The following is a 20774-nucleotide window of genomic DNA, read 5'->3' on the forward strand; positions in this document are numbered from 1 at the left end:
TTTTCAGAAGAACAGAAACTTCAGAAAGGAACTAAAAAATCTTAATTTGTTTTGTAGCTGTTTACTGCACATAAAGTTGCCTGTTAACAGACCACTTGTAAGAAGGACCCAAGAAACCTGATCATTATTATGCATCATTTCGCAAAATGCATTAAACTTCTAGGGGATAAAATTTGTTGATTATCCTATCTTATAATACCTCTAATCAAGACCTTCTCTTTAATCAGACGTGCTAGGTGCATAAGAAACATAAAACAACACATAAAGAGCATGAATGGTGAAAGCAGTTTTTTTTAATATTGAAAAAAGTTTAATTTCAGAAGCAGTTTGAATATAAATGTGAGGTATTTCAGAATACAATTCACTGAACAACATTTCCACAGTATAGCAAGAAATAAGTCAGTACAAAAAACCCACTAGACTCATTTAATACTAATGCGCTTAAGAATTTGTTTAAAAAAGTAACTGTATGTAGCCAAAGGAGTTATCAAACAATCTCTCAAGGAGTTTTGATGATATTCAATGTTCAGACAATAAAATAATAAAGTTTTTCTGTACAGATTATAGGCGGTGTGTGTGTGTGAGATATGTAAACGTGTGATTTCTTTTTTCTCTGTTAAAGTTGTGAATATTGTCAGTTTTGACTTACAGCTTCAAAAAAATGTGTATACATATACAAAATTGCTTTGGCAAAATATACACACAGACATGACTAGCCTCCCTATGCCTTTATAAATACCTAACAATGGATCAATGGCTAAGAGTTAGCCAAAAACATTTATTACAAAACCTTTTACATCACATTGTATGAAATCTGCTTGTTCTATGGTTATGTCATAAATGTGTGGATGCAGAAAAACTAAAGAATATTGGTGTGTAAACAAGCTTGATGGAGATGCCTCAAAAATAGCAGAGACATTGTAAGAGAACCAACTCCAGTTTAGGAGTTTTCAGGAAGCATTCCCCTTCACCTGGCGCAGCAGAAGGTGCGGGAACTTATTGAAAGCTCAATGCTTCTTGTTATGAATATTAGGACGTTCAGAAGCGCCCTCCCAATCAGCCCAGCAACACTGATCCTTCCCACACCGGCTCGGAAACTTATGTCATTTAAGTTCCTCGTAAGCCTGTGCTGTAAACAAGTTGGAACATTGATCTTCCTCCTTGTTTTTTAAGAACGAGAGTAGCGACAAAAAGTGAGCGAGAACCTCAGAGTGAGGAGAGGAAATCCTTCAAGCCTCCCTTCTTTTTGCCCTGGCTGTCCTCTCGTGTGAGGATTTTGCTGAGACGCTGAACGATCCAGGTTTTGGTTCTAAAGGAAGACTTGGAGGAAGAAGAACTTGACCCTGAAGTAGTGGAAGTAATGGAGGATCTAAAGGAATGAGACAGAAGATACAAAATTCAGATAAATTTAGATTCTTATTATGCTGAAAAAAAAAAACTTAAGTTGTGATTTCATTATTAACATCAGTATGATTGGGTAATGCACCTCGGTGTATTAGACGGTGTCTTATCTTTGCCAGGGGTCTTGGGCGTGGTCGTGTTGGATCTGCTGCTGGACTGGGGAGTCTTGTATTTGCCAGCGCTCCCTGGTGTGCTGTGGGTCTTAGCGTAGCTGGATATGAAATCTCTGTTCACCCCTTTGTGTATGGATGTCTTACTGCAGGCGTGGCAGGTGGCCATCTGGAATAATGAGAGAAACAGGACATATTCATTAATACTTCATGACCTGAGTACTCATGCGAAATGAAGTTTTCAGGTCAAGGTGGATGCAGGCTCATCAAAAGGTCCAGCAAAGTTTTTCTTTAGTTCACAAAACATCCCTGGAAGAATATTTAAGACTTAGTAGTCAAGTTTATGTTTTATACCCTTGTCAAACATAATTGTATTTTTCAGGAGTGGTATTGGTATGATGGGGCTGTTGCTGTGCAGTTTGGCCTATTTGAATAGCAGATGCCGGCTCTAAAAGTTAAATTCTCTAGACCGAATTTCTTCATAAGTATACAGTTCCGATACACTTACACACGATCTATCTCAAAGCAGAGAAATAAAAAATAAATCTGACATATAATACAGATGGAAACAAAACATTTGGCTCTGTCGAAGGAAAACAAGTAGACACCACTAAACGTCAGAAGGTGCAATATTCGCATTATTAGAACCTCATGATTCAAGACGGAAGTCCAAGATCCCTGCCTCCAGTAAACATTAGCAGCTCATTAGGTTAGAGTCAAGCTTGAAGAAATACAATTGTGTTGTTGTTTACAGAGTTAGATCGTCAATAATCAAATAAGTGAAAATTGGAGTCTTACAAAATAGGTAATTTTAACCACACTGAGTTATCAAGAGAGCGAGTCCAGAGGTGATCAACAACCTTTTGTAAAATGTGCAGTTTTCCAACAGTTTGCTTTTCTTTTCAAAACATTAATTTAAAGCAACTGAACCAGATAAAAACACAGTAATTGAAACCATATTAAAAGAGCCAAAGCTTCCAAGAGGAAAAAGCAAAAAACCTGAAAACTACTTTTTTAACAGCAAAAACAACCCATTAGTTTTCTCTTTGAAGCGATGTTTTTGAATGTATAAAATGATCTATAGATTTTAATTATTCAACTAATTCCTAACATGACTAAATGCAAATCTAGTCTGTCTCAAGTCATGTAGAGTTGGCCAAGTTTTAAAACCGGTTAGAGGTGCATCGGTAATCGAATCAGAGTCGAGGTGCTGACAAATGCTGAGGAGGTGGAAAACTCACCGAAACGAACGTAGCCATTTCAAGAGTCTGACAGGCGGTATGTGTTGAGGAGTTGAGGGCGCCGGAGTTCAAACTGACTGAGCAGAAAATGTTTACTACACCAGTCTGCATGTCCAGCTTTATAAAGGCCCTCATACTGGCCCTCCCACTGTTACACAGGGGCGTGGCTCAAAGGAAGCAGACTAGCCAATGCTCTGCAGAAACACAGTCTAGATTAATCAGGAACATGTGCACCTAATGCAGGGTTCATATAACTGCAACATGCACCAAAGAGCTAATTTATTGATGATTTAATTAACAACGTGATAAACTAAGTAATTATTTCAGTTAACAGTATATGCAGAACCAAGCTTTAGATTTAGTCATTATTTTGGAAAGGTATTGCATGATATTTTCCAACATTTGTCAGAAACATAAACTGACTAAATGCAAAATGCACTTATTTTCAAATGATAATTTCATCACTAAAGGTAATTGCACCCTAATTCTAACTATTTCCAGCCAGTATTAGCAATAACTGGCAACGAGCCTTTTAAAAACAAGTCATTGCATTCTTGTTTTAATTCAGTCATATGTGGGTTTTCTAGCATGAATGGCTCATGCTATAGAGTCTGAAATTTATTTAATCCAGGACTTTGACTAATCCACTTCAAAACCTAATAATTTTTTTTTAAAATAAACCATTCAGAGGAGGAGTTAGTCATGTTCTTTGGATTACTGACCTCCTGCACAACCCAAGTCTTCATTTAGATCATCAGAATATTTTTCGGTGCTGTGAGTCTTTGGGTTTCTTTTGGTCAGATGTGGTTTTTACCAAGAAACTCTTCCATTAATGTCATATTTGCTTGTTCTTACTGTTGTATCATAAACACTGACTTTAACTGAGGCTTCCTGGATGAATCACCAATCCGGTCTAGAAGTAATTTTTGGAGGCCAGCCTAAACAATGTTTATTTGTTGCTTAGATTGATGTGTTGCCCTTTGAGATCTTCATCAGACAGACTTTATGTAAGTGGGTAATTGACATGATGCGGGGTCATATTGGTTTTTCCCTTAGGAAAAAAAAAAAATCAGAAGACAAATGTTTATATTAAGTCGGATTGTTCTTGTGAGATATTAACGATGAACTTAATCATTAAGCAAGAAAAAAAAAAAGTAAAACATAAGACTGTAAACAGACAAATACTATTTGATAGCACTAAGTTTAGTGTGTGATTTTAATAATCACAAATTTGGACTAAACATCAATACACTTGGTAATTATTTTATTAAATATGCTTTTTACTCATAATGTTGTCTATAAAGTAATACTTGGAGACAAACAGATATTTAGTTAGCTAAATTTCTCCAAGTCTCCAAGCCATGGCACCCCAAACCTGCCTGTTGTAGTTTTAAAGCAGCATTACTCTCATAATGCTTTTATAGTTTGAACAACATTATCGCCTGTATTTGTACCAGCTAAATTCATCTGCCTTGAAATGAAGGAAAACGTTTATGAGGCGTCTTTCAGTCAAATGACTGGCAGTGCCACTTACAGCTAGAGCAAGGTAAGTGATATAGTAAGGCAAGTCTATGCTACACATAGAGAAACCTCCAGTCATTTGGTTGGTATGTTATCAAGATAATTTAAAATGTAGCAAAAGCATGACATGCAATATTTGCAGTTTTTTTAAAGTATAATTTCTTAAAGAATTGGTATACCTTCCTACCAGAAACAGGCTAATGCTTACTTGGTAACAAGTAATTTCAAGTCAGATTGTTCAGCATGTGATATTCTATGACATTTAAAGACTGTGTTATATCTAATGATAAACAATATACACAGAGAGGTGAGAGATCTGAAGAAATGAGCAGTAAGGCAGGAAAGATTCCTATCACATTCTACCGGTGTACCGGCAACAACAACCTCTGCCTTCCGGTAAATCATTACAGTTTCATCAAATTAAGCCCAAACAGAAAACTGAAACCTATGGTTTGCTCTAGGTACTGCAGCCTTCATCAACACATACTGGAACGAATTACAGTCATAGAGACTCATGTAAACGCTTTGATTTCACTGGTTTGAACTCGATGACCAGTCATGATGTTTGCTGGGATTGATGGAGTGGCTTGTACTGAAGGGTGTGTGTTGCTCAGAGTTCTGGATGAAACGCAGACAGACAGCTGGCTACAGATGTTTACAGCTGCTGTGACATCATGCTGTTTATGCTCCGTTTTGCACTGCAGACCCAGAAGACCTGCAGCACTACAGTATTGGAACACAACTTTGAAACAATAGCTCTTTTGCTTGGGAACTAGATTTATGAAATGAATATAACAGGAAATCCAAGCCACAGTGCCACGTGCGCCTGTTTAATTTACACTAATCCTTTGACATGTTGCAAATGCAACTTGGAGGGGCACACGTGAGCTGCTGCCACGAAGAGATTTAATTTCTTCATCTTCCGAGTCTGGCTGCAGACAAATAAGCACCGTGGTCAATCAAGCATATGGCACAGGTGAAATGCTTCAGCACAGAACAGGGGATAAGAACCTATTTATGTACATCTGGAGGGATATTAAGAGTATTTTCTATTGGTGAAAGTTAAATAAATGGAGGTTGACCATATGGTCAGACGGATAAAAAAGTACATAGGATTTTTTCATCAGTCTATTATTCTCTCCATGTTGTGTATTTTTAGAGAAGTATTTTCAGCCTTTATCCTTCAAAACAAATATAGAAAGTTTCTTATCAGCCTTGCATGCTTGTGTGTGTGGGTGTGTGCATGTGTGTGTTTTCTGTCAATGGCCAACACAGATGACAGAAATGCTTAACCTTTACCCCAAAACAAATATATCATAGCTGTTTAGCTTTGGATTTCATGCACGACTGCAGATGCAGCTATTAAGTTTAATGCTGTTGGCAGGTGCTGCTATGAAGGCAGGACTAATTCATCTGTCAAGTCGCATAATGCTGGGATACTAAAGAACATTGGTTCTCACGCATGCACAGGCTGGGGAGAAATGGCAATGTCATATTGCAACTCTGAACAAACTGTTTTATATAAAACTGTGCAAGAACATGTTAATCCTTTTGGGGTCGGACTGATCATGAATCCGGCAACTTAAAACAATAAGCTGGAAGCTGCAGAAACGCCAGTCTCACTGTCCACAGTGGACCCATTTTCACATCAACAAGAACTGAAAAGGGTGACAATTAAGAAGAACAGCCTTTGCTCCAAAAGCGACACCTTCAAGCTCGACTGAAATGTGCAGCTGCCTGCTTGGACCGAAGAGAGAATCGACCAAACATTAGTGGGGGTGTTTATATATTTGAGTCAGCACGTACAATCTCATCCCGAATGGTTTAAATAAAACAAATTTCAAGTCGGTGCGTATAAACTTCTGACTTGTAGTTTCTCTAAATTAAAAGCAAATTTACCAGGAGCATCATCTGCAATGTGAGCCTCAGTCTCGTTAAGCAGGGGCTTATGCATACGTCTAAAAGAAATAGCTTTAGGGTTTAATAAGCTTAGACGCTAAACCTATAAAGACACACAAGCCCAAACAGACCCATATAAATCAATTCTGCAGATGGACTCCTTCTATATTTAGCCTCGGCTGCATAAATACCTTCCCTTCCCGTATTTCTCTCTTGGTGCCAGAGGTTGGCTTGGGTTGATTAGTCTGACCTTAGCATTGTGATATACCCAAAAGGATGAAAATGAGCCAACCGACACGGCGACTGACTGAATTGAAGGCATGTAGAGATCTTGAGCACAGATAATCACCCTCACAAATGTTTGTAAGTGAAATGTGTTGATGGTGATGTAGACAAATATCTGCTGTGCTGTGAAAGTCATCACAGAGAACATCGATTTGACACAATGAACCTTAAGGAAGAAGGGCAGCTGGGGGTGATCGATACGTGTCTCAGCATTGCTAAGCTTTTCTATAACAACGGCCGGTCACTGTGATCGGATGCCATTAGACACAGTTTCACCGTTTGGAGGCCAACAGCTCAATAAATGCAGAGAAAACCAAGTGTAATCTGTGACATGGTGCCATTTTAGAAAAGAAAAAAAAATGTCATGTGCATTTATCTCTTCCAGTCAGTTCCTGGTCATAATAGAGGTAAAAATCTTTCCTGCACTACTCATCTGACACAAGTCAAACTACACCACAGAAAGGACAGAGAAGCTTCTGCTGAATTATTGGTAGTCTGTGGCGTTGTGATAATGTCCAGTCAGCCAGATTGGACAGTGATGTTAATCGTGATGCTTGAACTTTTATAATCTGTGGCTCATGCCTTTTCCTCCCTGGTTTGTGTGAAAAAGTTATATCATACTGAACATGTTATTACAGAGTTCCTTACCAAAGACTATCAAATATATAATTTTATGACATGATAAACTACGGTAGCTAATCATAACTAGAGGAGACAGACCCTTTGCAGCTCTTGGTTCCTAAATTGTGGAATGAGATGCCGCTGAAGGTCAGGCAGCCCCGTCTCTTTCTGTTTTTAAAGCTAGTTTAAAAACATTTTTTCTCTTTGGTTTTTAGCCCAGAATGAGCTAGCATCTGTGTCTTGATGTTGCACTCGTGTGTGTTTGTTTTTATTCCTTTTGTTTTATACTTGTCTTGTTGTTTTACTGTTGTCCTTTGTTTTTATTTTTATACAGCACTTCGGTCAGCTGCTATGTCGTACTTTAAGTGCTTTAGAAATAAAGTGGTATGGTATGCTATGGTATAACCAGAACCTTCAGTACCTGCTGAAATACTTAGGTGAATTTATGTATGTGCATAGTTAAGCTTCCACATATTTTTTTAAGTGTAAAAAAAAAAAAAATCACTATGAATTTAAACCTATGCGCTCAGCTCCTATTTAAAAAAAAAAAAAATCATTCAAGTACTGAGCTGTACAATCACAGAAACAGCAAAAAGAACAGCTAAAATAAATCAAATTAAAGTATTGACCAGAACAATATCTTTGTCTTGTGGACACACTCAAAAAAAATTCCAATGTTTTTTTTTGCATCAAAGTTGTTTAACATGCAGGTATATGGACAAAACAGCTTGGAGACAGATGTGAATTTGGAAATCACTGATTATCATTAGGGGTGATGAATGGTTCCTGGGTGGCTTCATGTCAGATATGCTATGAATGTCATTAATGTGAGGACGTGCTGCTGGATTCAGTTACAGCTGAGAAGAACCGCAAATCCTGGTGAGTCAAGGCATCCAAAAGCTGCTCACTGGGGGCTCATAAACAAGGACCTACATGATTCATTACAATTAAAGCAACAAAAGGATCACACGTTTACAGAATTATTAATAGCATAAAGATTAAATAACGTGAGGCAGAGAGCGACATAGATGGCATGCCACAACGATGTAGTAAGGATGCTTTTAGCTCTTATTTAGCTGGACAGTGTGTATCCTAATTTAAAAAAATATAAATATGAAATAGAAATGATAAAATGTCTATAACCTTATGCATTCTTTTATGCTCAAATGAAAGGTCTATTTAAAGCTGTACAAGAATTTAATACTGCCATTTTTCTTCTATTAAGGGGAAATTTGTTTAGTTTCCGTGTAATACTTGTCCTGTTTTTCAGAACATGTTTGCTTGAAGACAAACGGCATGTCAGGAGAGAACAAGGGGCTCGTGAGGTAAAAAAAAATTTAAAAAGTGATTATAACTGGATAACTAAACCAACTGTTAGTGAATCCAAGTTCTCTTCAGTCATTAACTACCCAAAACACTGTGAGTATATTTAGCGGGGCAAACGACTGAACTGAATATGTCTCTACTGTAATAAACGATCCTCCCGAGAAGTGTAAATCTATTCTCAAGGAGGACAGAGGGAAATATGGAAGAGGAGAATATGCCGTTCTTCTTCGCTCCATTTACGGTCCGTCTCCCTCTTGTGGGGGCTGCAATCCAACTTATTTCCATATCCGCTGCGAGATAACCTGTCTAGCATGCATAAACATTTCTGATTTATAATATCTGCAGGACACAGCTCCGCAGGGTGGCGGAAAGCCTGTTGTGTGCTGGCATCCACCCCAAGGGCAGCACACACATGCATACACACACACACACGTCAGGGAGGCAATACGGTGTGAAATTGGAGGGTGAGGGGCGATTTACGGCCTAGAGTATAAATATTCTAAGCATCTCAGTGAATGAGTGTGTTTACAATGGGCACGTGTTTTTCTTAAACCAACATCAAACATTAGAGACAAAGCTGCAAGCAACCTTCTTGGAACCAAATGGGAAAAAATGGCATTCAAAAAAATTTAAAAACAAAACCAAATAATGTAAAGCATTAATAAATAGTTCACGAGCTAATTTAAGTAACTCACAACATCCTTCTGTCTAAAACAGGACCGCACAAATGTTGACACTTCTAGAGAACAAGAACAATGGGTACCAAGATCTGCTAATACTCATACCTGGTTTAAAATAAACTCGTGTCAGGGGCTACACACTCACATACACAATCATGACTCGGTTACAGTAACCGAGCGCTGTGATTCATATCTGATAAAGCGACTTTTTGTATTTGACAGCGCGAAGATCAGACAAATGTGAGCACAGTCATAAAGCTCTGTGTTGACACAGTGGTAAAGCACTAGCAAAGGAGTTTAAACAAGCCGAAAGGAAGATAAAGGGAATGCTAAGGGAAGCTAAGGGAATGAAAAATCTTTTAATGTTAATGTAGAAGTAATATTTAACATAAATAGACTAAAGTCTACTTGCTTTATCCAGGCTATTAGAGTCAATTAAACTTCTGAACAAGATGTTAAGACTTTGGAAGAAACTACAAGTATTTATATTTTGTACTGGGTTGTCAGCAGCTCACAGTTGGAGCTTTACAAGGCTCAGCTACGGGATTATTGCTGATTTTTGGTTTTAAACAAAATTATGACAAGTATGCCCATTGTAGGTGAGCAGTTGAGTAACAATAAAGTCTGTCTATGTCTAAATAAAAGCAGATAGATGGTGTCAGGTATTCTTGTGTCTGTATTTTCACTCAAAGCTAAACTGTGAAGATACAGGTCAATTAAAAATTCACATAGCAACAACCTAGAAAAGGGCTTTTAGAGTATTTTTGACTTATGCCTTTGCAAAATGACCAACCATCTATGTCTGTCCCGCTAAAAACTGGATTAAAAAAACAATAACATCCACAAAGTGCTCAAATGAAAAGAACTAAGAATCACCAATGCAGATGTTTTTTTTTAAAGATACAAAAGGAACTTACATTTAGCCAATTAAGCATTTATCACATTTAGTGTGTTTCATAAATACATAAGAAAAACATAAAAAGCTAAACAAATGTAAAATGCTGAGTATTATGGTTTGGGCCCTTTGAACCAGGGTTGTTTTTCATCAATAATGAAAGAATAGATTTCAAACACTTTATACGTTTACCTCCAGGTCAGAGCTACAGAGACCGGCTCTCAGATTGACAAACACCTTACAGTCTGAGTCTTCAGCTACTCTGCTGTGAAAATAAAGCAAATAAGCATCTCTGCATTTCTATAACCTGCCTTTAAAAAACGCACTGGATGTATGTACATATTTAATTTAAACATTAGCCGTTCTCTTCCTGAGAATGACTAACAATATAACAGGTGGAAAAACAAAGCAAAGTTCTGACTTTTAACTTACAGGGAAACTTAAAACGGAACCAAAGCGAGCAGCTCTTGAGTGAGCAAGAGCTCACACCGGGATGAATCTTTATCACACACATACTGTATATGAAACAGGGTCGTTTAATTAATTATCTAAGCTGAATATTTTTGGAAGCATGCTGTTTAAGTGGAGGTGAGGTAAAAATAGAAGAAAGGAAAATTCTCAGTCCTTGAAGCACCTCTGCCGCTTCTATTTTGAAACCTGACTGCCATCTTCTATGTTTAAAGAACACTAGAAAATATTTTCCTGCTGCCGCTTTGCTGTTGCCATGCTCCGCTCATCTGCATGGAATCTAGGAGCTAAAGAAAGAGCATCACTCCACATTCCTCCTCTCACCTTTACCGATCCAACAACTACCTTGCTATTTATTGTCTCTCAACTGAGGACAGGTGGAGGCCAATTCCAGTTGACTCGCCAGAAGACGACAGGGCAGCGACCATTTGAAAAAAAAACAAAAAAAACAACAGAGAATAGAAATATCTGTGAGTGACATTCATGGAGCAGATAAGTTTACAAGGAAGTCATGTGACCATTCTGCATAAACACTGTTCATTGTAATGACAGCTGACATGTGAGTAAGAGCAGATTTGCGCAGTCACGGCTGAGTGAGGCCCAAACAGAGGAAGATTGATGACAGAGTAGTTTAACAGGCTGAAGCTGAACCAGAAATAATGCTACTTATTACATGTTCTGTTGTACTAACAGCTTTGCTCCCATCTCTAAATCCAATTTAAGTGACAGATGCATAATTTTGGAGAATGTTTTATTCACGAGTTCAGATGCACTATAAATACTCCGTGATAACAGTGGCACTTTCAAACAGAGTTAAAGAAATGTGCAATTAAAGTTTAGACACATATTTCCTAGCTGACAAATTGATTTAAAAGGTATTTTTTCATTGCAAACACAACATTAAGTGATGAGATAAATACAACCTTGCAAAATGAGACTTGGTAGTTCTTAAAAAAAAAGAAGTTATACATGCTTGTGTTTTCCTGGGATTACTTGCAATGAATTTCGAACACCTGAAAACTCACACAATCAAACTCCACTAAATCATGAAGCAATTTTTTAAAAATACCTCTTTGCTATAAATCAACTATTTATAGATTATAGACTAATAAACATTCTTGGTGTTATTTTTCTTCACAATATTATACATCCAAGAGTAAAAATGGCTTAAATAAACAGATTACGGCACAATTTTACTTGTAAAGGGACAATAAGCTTTGTTTCTACTCACAGCTTACTTTTCCTTGGTTATATTGTGCTTCCTTCAATTCTTATTTGCTGTTGTGAGATGTATGGTATTATGCAACAAGTGGGAAGCTAGGTATTATTTGCATATTCAAAATAAATAAATAAACAAAAAATGATGAAATCTCTATCATTTTGCATCAATTGTCTAGCACATAAAAAAAATCCAAATAGACACATTGGAGTTCAACAGTTCATGGAATATCAATACTGATGGAAGACACGACTTCAAAAACTCAGAAGTCTTTCTATCTATAGAGCTATGCTTGCTACCGCTGTATAAACATGCCAAGTTATGTGATTGTTATTTTCAGTGCTGTCACAGATGGAGTTCCTGCTTGCTCATGATTCTGACAGCCTATTAAGTAGCTGTCTCCTCTCTGATCAGTGTCAAGGTGTTGACAACTTCAGTGTGAGACAATTTATTATGGTAATATTGACGGAGCACTCACAGGAATCCACAAAGGCAGAAGAAGAGCATACAGCAAGCAATGGGTATTAAAATTATTGCTACTGCTGTCTGACGTTTAGACCTTTGCTGTGCTCATCCTTTCGCTACTTCCCATCTCTATCTACCCATTTGCCCTGAAAATAATTTGCATAAACAATAAGGAAAGGCTTCAGACTTTCTTGTGAGGCAAAGATTCTGCAAAGCAAATGAACCCAGCCAGAATTTATTGAGGGGGTGCTCTCACTAAAGCAGCATGAGGTGAATGTCAGATGGGCTCTTCAGTGTTTCTCTCCAATTTCAACTGACGGATAGAAGGGAAAGAAGGTCCCGTGGTTGCACACTCCATCACCAGTGCCCTCTTCTAAATGAGATAACCAGGAGAGTGGGAGTGTGAAAGCCAAAATATGCTTTTCATTTTGTCACTAGTAGGGGCCATCCATTAGGAGGACAGGGGAAAAAGAAGCAGTGTGACCAGCACCGGAGGACATCGATTCTCTTCCAGGTATGCCAAATATTTAACTAAAGGCCATGGTAAGGGGAGAGGCATAAACAAAACATTATTAAATAATTATTTTGTATTACAACAGGGATTATTTTATGATTTGTAAAACAATAAAAATAAATTGTAGATTAAAATGCATATGAGCAAATTTGGGTTCATGCTATTCGAAGTCAAGAGTATGACTGGAGAATTATCTTTCTACCCCGACCTGCAAACATACATTAACAACATACCATCTAACTGATCATCACGCCAGGTTATTTGAGTTCATTTAAAAAAAAAAAAAAACAACAACAAAAAAACACCTTTAACTTTTAATTAATATAGGGTTTCATGTACTGGAATAACAAAATACTGCACCAGCACACATCCAGTTGATGGTATTTTTCAAGCGTGTTAAATTTTCTGGAACATTTGAACATAGCTGGGCTGCTTTTTAAATGACAAAATCAAACAGAGCTGATCTGACTGTGGCAACATAAAACGCCACTCCAACTAAAAAAGGGATTTAACTGAGGCTTTGAGAAGAAATGTTATAACTGGAGGCAGATAAACAGCAAAATATTGTAGTTAATAACAAAATTGTAAATAGAAGCAGCTTTGGAGTAATTTTGAAACAATAAGATGTTTTTAAGCAGTGGCAGACAAGGATAGCAATAGCAGATACTGCACTACAATGTACTGAATATTCCAATTACTCAGAAAAAGTCAATACTCTAATGATGAACAACTTTCTAAGTTGATCGATGTGAACAAGTTCATCTTGAGGCTTTTTATTTAGAACTGTAACCATTATATTCAGTTTTTTGTACTTAGCTTTTGTCAACTGTGACTTCAGCAGCCAATAATTATTCTTTCAAATATGTTTTTAGCTTTATTTTTATGGGATGAGTTTACATAGATTTTCATAGAACCTTTGCCTTAAAATTATGATTTTGGATCCAAGGGAAGTTCTGAACTCACCACCATTGAAGACGACTTTTGGAAGCGGATCAGGAGCTTTTTTTGCGACAGGCTCAACCATTTTCCTCTGGCTTTCCTAAGCAGGACTTGCTTCACCCGCGCCGACGGACGCCGCTTCGGCCGCAGCCGCACCCGGTGATTATCGGGCTTCAGCCACTGATAGCAGTACGAACACAATGACATGTTCTGCAACAAGTAGTAGACCAGATCTTTGTTTATCTTCTGTTGTCCTGAAATGACAAGAACAAATCAGTCAAATGTACCGTAACTTTAAAAATTACAGCAGCTAATATTTCCTTGATAAAAAAGAGAAAAGACAAAACAGCAATTGAGAAAGTTAATTACATTTATGTATCTCCAATCACATTAGGCTCAGCCTCATCTATTAAAAATCAATCAGAATTGTAATTATGTTAATTAACCAACAAGCCCTTATGCCATACTTGGAGAAACAAATATGAATTTTTAGAATCAACGTATCCCTGTTGTGATACAATATAGTCACTTCTCTAGAAATTTAACGACTATATTGAGTGTCATGAGTTGATCACAGGTTTAACTTAAGAAATTTTTTTCTCTCTCTGCAAAACGCAAACTCATTCTCATGCTGATGAGTCCAGCTGCAGAATCCCTATGGAAGATGCATGAAGGCAAAACAAAACAAACCTCGATAAGAACAATATGGTCACCAAAGCAAAAAGTTAAACTGATAACTTTGGAACCAAATTTAAGCCAAGTTCAGTAATTTGAATTAGACTCTTTAAATATTCAAACAACAGGAACAGACGCAAGAACTTATCAATTTCAACACTAGCAGAAGACAATTAATGACTTTAAAAAGCATTATCTGACATTTAGTCATCTATATACGTCCAAATAAACAATTTACCATTATGAAGTACTTTAAGAGCAGCATAGACACAATCTTTGGGATGAATCATTCATCATCAGCTCAAACTAGTCACAAGGAAGGACTTTGTGTGGAGTGTACCAGTGAGTGTGGAAAACGTTCTGATTTCTTTGTGTCTTCAACACTGCACCTTCTGCACTGAAAACAGTTACGGTGTATGTACATTTGTTCCAAAAATCTGCAGAAAATAGTCTTTAAGTCCTCAGATTTTCACAGTCCAATTAGTTGCTCTTGCAACAATACTGTATGTTCTCCAGACAAGCCAGTTGTTTCTTCCTAAAGCACCAGCACCCATTCTATTTACAGAGTGAAACCTTAGCTGTCTTTGTTAAGTAGCATCGCTGTCTGCGCCCTGATGTGGTTTATGTTGGCACGGGTCCGAACATGCATGTGCGAGCGTGCGCTTGATCCCAACCCGCAGTCTGCTGCAGACAGCTGCATGGCGGGGTATGTTTGGCCGAGGATTTAGTGAGTTTCATCAACCTTGACAAGCTGGTGACAAGGTCCTGCTCGCTACTTCATTTTGTAGTTCTGGCTTTTACACTTTAGGCCATAACTGATGAAAACATGAAATAATTTAAAGGAGAACTTCAAATGAAAGGAGAAATCAGAGATAAAAAGGATTCAACTTACTTTCAGCCTGGTATGTCAGATGCCTGTGAAAGAGGAACATGAGATCAGATTAGACTTTAATAAAATTGTAAACAATTTAAATTAGTAAAAAATATGTATGCTTTCTTGTGCATTTTACTAGGATATTGGTGCATAACAAAAAAGTTGGCCACAAATATAACTTTTTCTTTTGTTATTTCTTGTCTATGAATGAATTTCCGGAAACAACCTATTAGAGGATGGAAAAATCAATGTTTGACACCGACTTCTCTTCTGCTGTTATGTGTGGTGGAAAAACTCCAACCGGAAACCCAGTGGGGTCTCTCCCGAGCAATATAGGGCAAGTTCACCTTCCCAGAGGGCCTTGTCTAGTTTTAGAGCATTCTCAATGAGATATTTGCAGAAACATTTGAACTAAGCCACCGATAAGCCCTGCTAAAATTAGATCTGGGCCTGAATCAATGACTGGGGTCATTTGGTATCCAGCTGCACGTGAGGCCGGGTCAGGCTTATGGAAGAGAGATGGAGGAGATATCAGGTTGTTTTTAATCTGGAGCTGGCCCACAGCGGGAAGATACTGCATCCCACTGTGGGCCAGTTGATTGGACTTTTTCACATTTTGTCACATTTACAAAAACAAACTTCGATGTATGTTAATTCTCTCTGAAACACTGTTTGTATTAGAGCTAGATGGGGTTTAACGAATCTGATGCTTTCTGTGGTGGACAAAGATTTGTGATTTAAACACTAAGTCCAATCATTAATGCTACGAATTAAGGACTGGAAAACATTTTCGGATTATATCGAAGCCTTTTCAGAAGACGCGTAATTAAAGACAAGCTGTAGTCCTCTGCAGAGGACCTTGAACAGTTTGAGAAAAATGCTTAAATTCTTCAGAAAGCTATTTATTCTAACATTTTCTGCTAATTAGGCAATATAATATTTGATTCCCTTAAGATCCAGATGCAAAACCACAACTCAAATAACTGCCTTAATTTAACCTTAAAGGAGAGCGACTACTACACCGTCTGATTGCATAAAACCTCATTCTGAAATTTTCCGGCACGCAATCAAAGCAAAGACCCGGGGTCTTCTGGGAATTCAGTCTTCTTCCTTTTTCTCAGATGAGCTGGCTCCCAGAATCTGCAGACCACAACGACACACCCCACTGCACGGAACTCATTATCATACTTGTCATGCATCTCCTTTTAAGTGCATACTTCACTGTGGTGATAGAGACTGGAGATATGTGCTGTAAACATGAACTGCGGTCACCAGGGAGATGCGATCTGTAAAGGACTGTGTTGTTTATGTGTTGTTCATAAAAAAAAAAGGACACATACTTAAAATAAAACTGTAACTGATGTTGATATTAAATCTTATAGACACTCAATGTTAATCTAAACAAACGTTGTGATGGTAGACAGTATCTGTGGTGATTTATTATATATTATCTGCTGTCTCCTACTTAGAGAGTCAAAGTGGTGATTAAAGGGTGTGACTACACATTCAGCTCAAGAGAGAAAATTAGATAATACTTTAAGAATTATTTTCAGAGACTAAGCAAAACTTTCACAAATTATAACCTGGTTTTCATTCAACCTTCAATAAAAGTATTACTGTAATAACTCTTTTGTGTTTGTTTTTCTTGCAAAATCAAAAGCTGCTTAAGTAAAGGTAAAAAAAAAAAACACTGACAAACTTTAATTTCAAAGTTAACTGTTTGATATAAAAATAATGACAAAAATATGAAACATAAGATACGTGACAGCATTTATATTTACTCCCTTGAGTGAATATAAATGACCTAATTTAACAGAGGTCCAGACAATGTTTCTAGTAGTCTCACAATAACTGGAATATACTGTAGATCACCTGAGCACAGTGGTGTTTGTCAAGTGGTTGTACTATAGAGACACCTATATCTAGCTAGTTAATATTCATGGCTACCATTACACCACGAACACTGAAGAACACTTCAAGCAAATCAGAGAAAAGCTTATTACAAAGTACATGTCAGGGGATGGATCCAAAAAAATAATTGAAGCAAAATATAGGGAGTCACTTACGTTACATTACATATTTGTATTTAACTGTCATTATTTTGTAGAAATCAGTTTTGATTTTGGTATTAATGGTAAATGTTAATGTTGTTAACATAATTTTTTGCTGTCAATCAAGACAGCTTTGTAAAAGCAATAAAAGCGTAAGCAAATCTATGCGGGCGAATACTTTTTATAGGCACTGTACATCAGGTCATGCCTCTCGAGTTATGATAAACTTTTAACATAATCTCACAAACATTATTATCAAACTCTAAAAGTATCTTTTCTAAAAAATATACAAACAAAGACATGTAATCAAAGCATACTGACACTTGCTGTCATCCGTAGACTGAAAAAAGGTGAAGACAGCAGCAGTAGGTATTAGCACCACATTTAGTTGGCAGAATTTATGAGCATTACACATCCACAAACTACCACTCTAGTGAAATAATGGTTGAGAGACCCTCTATACAAATGGGAAAATGGTGGAAGCATAAAGAAAAACAAAGAGGCATTACTGGGGTTATTTTAATGGATGCCAACAATAACCTTCACAGACTTCTTCACGTCTAGAGAGATGCTTAAAATGGGGATTCTTATCGGAGTAATCTTCTACCTATTATTCAGTCTTTCATTTTTTGCCCTGGCTGAAGCCACTTTAATTAGCTCATCAAGTCAAGTGTAAAATTTTGGCTCTGGGTGATGTTTATGTGTTCCCTGCCAAGCACTTTGGCATAAAAAATGGATTTTGATAGCCGTCTGGAAATGCATCTCCAAATTATGCCTGCTGCACAGTCGGTTGCTGTTAAAAACTGTCAAAATGTTCAGCAATATCACAGGTTATTATAGCCAGGAAATATGAGAACTAGACAAGAGTATTAATGTAACAGAATGACAACACACACATCTGTAAAATATCCCTGATTTGGGTTAAACAGTAAAACTCATGTTTCTGTTTCCATTCCTAGTTTTGACCACAGATTTCTTGGCTATGGTGAAAGTCAAAACCATCTGTAGGATATGGACATGGCTTTTGCATGTTTGCACATATTTAGACACTTTGGATCCATGTCGCTTTAAAGCTCTTGAAAAAAAATTTCCCACACAGGTTCGGAGCATGATAGCAAAGCTTTGATATAGTCAACGAGTAACATAATGTGGATTGAGAGGATTAAAGTTATTAATCCACTTCAACAAACTGCCTTCAGAAGCCACTTGATCAGTACAAGTCTACCACTGTCTCTTTTAATTTCAATATGAATGCAGCATTTCTATAAAGGCCTGAATAGTTTGGTCAGATGAAATAAAAATGTTGGCCTTCATGCAAAATGCTACATGTGTAGTGTGAAAACTAACCACATACGTCTGCCCAGTGAAACACTGTGAAAACAGCATCACGCCATTGCAATGCTTTTTTTCAGCAGCGACAGAGAAGCTAGTCCTAGCTCGAGGAAAGATGGATGGGGCTAAAGACGAGACAATCCTGTTAGAGGCAGCAGGAAAGTTGAAACTGGAGCAGAAATTCGCCCTACAGCAAAACAATGACCCTAAACATACAGTCAAAGCTACAAAAGAACAACACTCGTGTGTTTGAACGGTCCAGTCAAGACCAAGAATACAAAGCAGAATAAAAAGCAACACTAATGAAGCAGCAAACTGTGACTACTGTGGTAAATTGGAAGATGGCAATACCCTGAACCAAGAATTGGCCAATCATCAAAAAGAAAATTGAAGAATGTGTGATGTTCTCCATGTTTATTAAAAAATTATGAAATCAAACAAAACAAAAAAATAGATTAAGTTTATGGACTAAAAGTAACCTGGTGTTAACCTGCATCTAAACCAGTGAAAGTTATTTTACAGTATAATAAATAAATAAAACTTTATTTTAAAAAAGATTATTGGTTATAACAAATCCCAATATCACAATTAAGAGTCAGTTATCATTTACAAGGTAGAATATAATTTGATCTGAATTGCTATATTTTATTAGCTCTATTTAATATAGTTGATCGGATATTAAAGTACAGAATTTTTTTTTTTGCTGATCAATAAATCAGTCGAAACTAATAGTTCCCATGGACTATAAACACATCAACTGACAGCATAAACTTTAATGCATAAGGTTGAGGGATATATTCTTTGACACAACAGTAGAAACAGTCTTACACTTGGCCTATTTTCTTCTGAATTAAAAAATACTATAGAGAATACTATAAAGAAGCAGAATGGTCTAATAGGAAACTCTCAGATAAGCCCTCCAAGAAAACCGGAAATCAGCCAGGAAACACCTGATTAGTGCTTGTTTATTATGGCTGCATTATTCAATGTTAATTTAGAATCAGTCAACTCTGGTTCGGTGGAATATTAGTGTGCTTTAAAATACCGGTGACAACAAAGTTACCAGTTTTAAACCAATAAAATTAAATTGCCCTCAGTTACTGATGAAGGTCTTCCACCTAGCGGACCCATTGTGTCATTACAAGGACACGGCACACAGCGGTGTGGCTCTAATGTAAAGCTGCGAGTAACGTTGACAAGAAGCAATTCTTACATGAGATACCGTGACAGCTCCGGGCATTTCTCCTCATACATTAGAGACGCCTCCAGCAGAAACCGTGCAGACATTTCATCAGGTCGTGGCTGCCTTTTCCAAAAAGAAGGTCTCCTCGTGTTACTGTTGAAGAGGCGAAACTAAACGGAAATAACTTTAACCAGAAAAAAAACCCCTGAACTCTGAAATAGTCATGTAATAAAAACCGAGACCTTTAAGGAGCGAAAGTAAACACTGTTGGCACTGTTGTCCTATATAAAGTGTGAAAAGGACCACCGGGCAATCCCACACGAACTTCGCGTCGCATGGCTCTGATGTCAGCGTCGTTGCATCATGGGAAACGGAGTAAAATTGTCTCTTTCTCTCTCTCCTCTGTCTCACTATGGTGGTCAAAGTAACAGTACATTTAGAAGGTAACCCTAATGCAGGCATTAAATCTGTTCATTTAGATCACTTTTTTGCATTTAAAAAGTGTTTTTTATTGGTCGGATGTGAAACTCTAATCTTAGATGTCATGTTTTCATTAACTTTAATTGAAAAACCACCATAATTAACAGAAATAAAGGATTGTGTATAGTTAATTATGTAGTGCATCGAGTTACTGAAAGTAACTTTTTAACATTCAAGTTGAAAAATCTGTATTTTTGAATTTCCACTGAGATTATCCCACTTCTTCTCCAGGTGTGTATATGGCAACGGTGGATCAGTGGACAGATCTGTCAGCTTGAGAAAACTGTAAGTTCAACTGACAAGCAAGACATGCTTACCAAGTGGAACTGGTGGAAAGTGGTTCTAGTTTAAAGCAGATTGAGTAGTCAGTGTGACTAGAAAAGGGTCACCTGCTAAACACAAGATGAAAACATGTTTTATACATATATGATTAAATACAATATTTGGTAGAGTTTCTGCACAATAACCTTACATAAGTCTCACAAAAGGAAGGAATTGGAGTTTCTCATCATAACATACACACACCAACTACTTTGTTAGGTAGACCTTAGTACTGCTTTTCCTTCAGAACTGCCATTATTCATGGCTTTAATTC

The 20774-nt window shown here is 37.2% G+C and overlaps 1 protein-coding gene and 1 long non-coding RNA gene across 2 annotated transcripts; one reads left to right on the plus strand and one right to left on the minus strand.

The window, feature by feature from the left end:
• Positions 1-273: 273 nt before the first annotated feature.
• rmp24 (ribonuclease MRP subunit p24) lies at positions 274-20046 on the minus strand. The gene is made up of 5 exons (XM_032581790.1): positions 19730-20046; positions 15152-15174; positions 13609-13838; positions 1487-1680; positions 274-1369 (listed from the first exon to the last, which is right to left on the minus strand). Exons 1-5 carry the CDS (start codon positions 19801-19803, stop codon positions 1207-1209), a joined length of 684 nt encoding a protein of 227 aa, XP_032437681.1. The 5' UTR covers positions 19804-20046; the 3' UTR covers positions 274-1206.
• Positions 12533-18831, plus strand: LOC116731901 (uncharacterized). The gene is made up of 2 exons (XR_004341659.1): positions 12533-12645; positions 18597-18831. It is a non-coding gene; the product is annotated as an uncharacterized LOC116731901 (long non-coding RNA).
• Positions 20047-20774: the final 728 nt, after the last annotated feature.

This window comes from Xiphophorus hellerii, chromosome 13, assembly GCF_003331165.1.
Source record: "Xiphophorus hellerii strain 12219 chromosome 13, Xiphophorus_hellerii-4.1, whole genome shotgun sequence".
NCBI lineage: Eukaryota > Metazoa > Chordata > Actinopteri > Cyprinodontiformes > Poeciliidae > Xiphophorus > Xiphophorus hellerii.

Bases quoted from the DNA above. Each gene is read 5' to 3' on its own strand.
- rmp24 (XM_032581790.1), bottom strand. From the start codon at position 19,803: ATGTCTGCACGGTTTCTGCTGGAGGCGTCTCTAATGTATGAGGAGAAA. The intron at 13,839-15,151 runs GTAAGTTGAATC...TTGTCATTTCAG, and splicing joins TCTGACATACCAGGCTGAAA to GACAACAGAAGATAAACAAA. The intron at 1,370-1,486 runs GTGCATTACCCA...TCATTCCTTTAG, and splicing joins ACACCGTCTAATACACCGAG to ATCCTCCATTACTTCCACTA.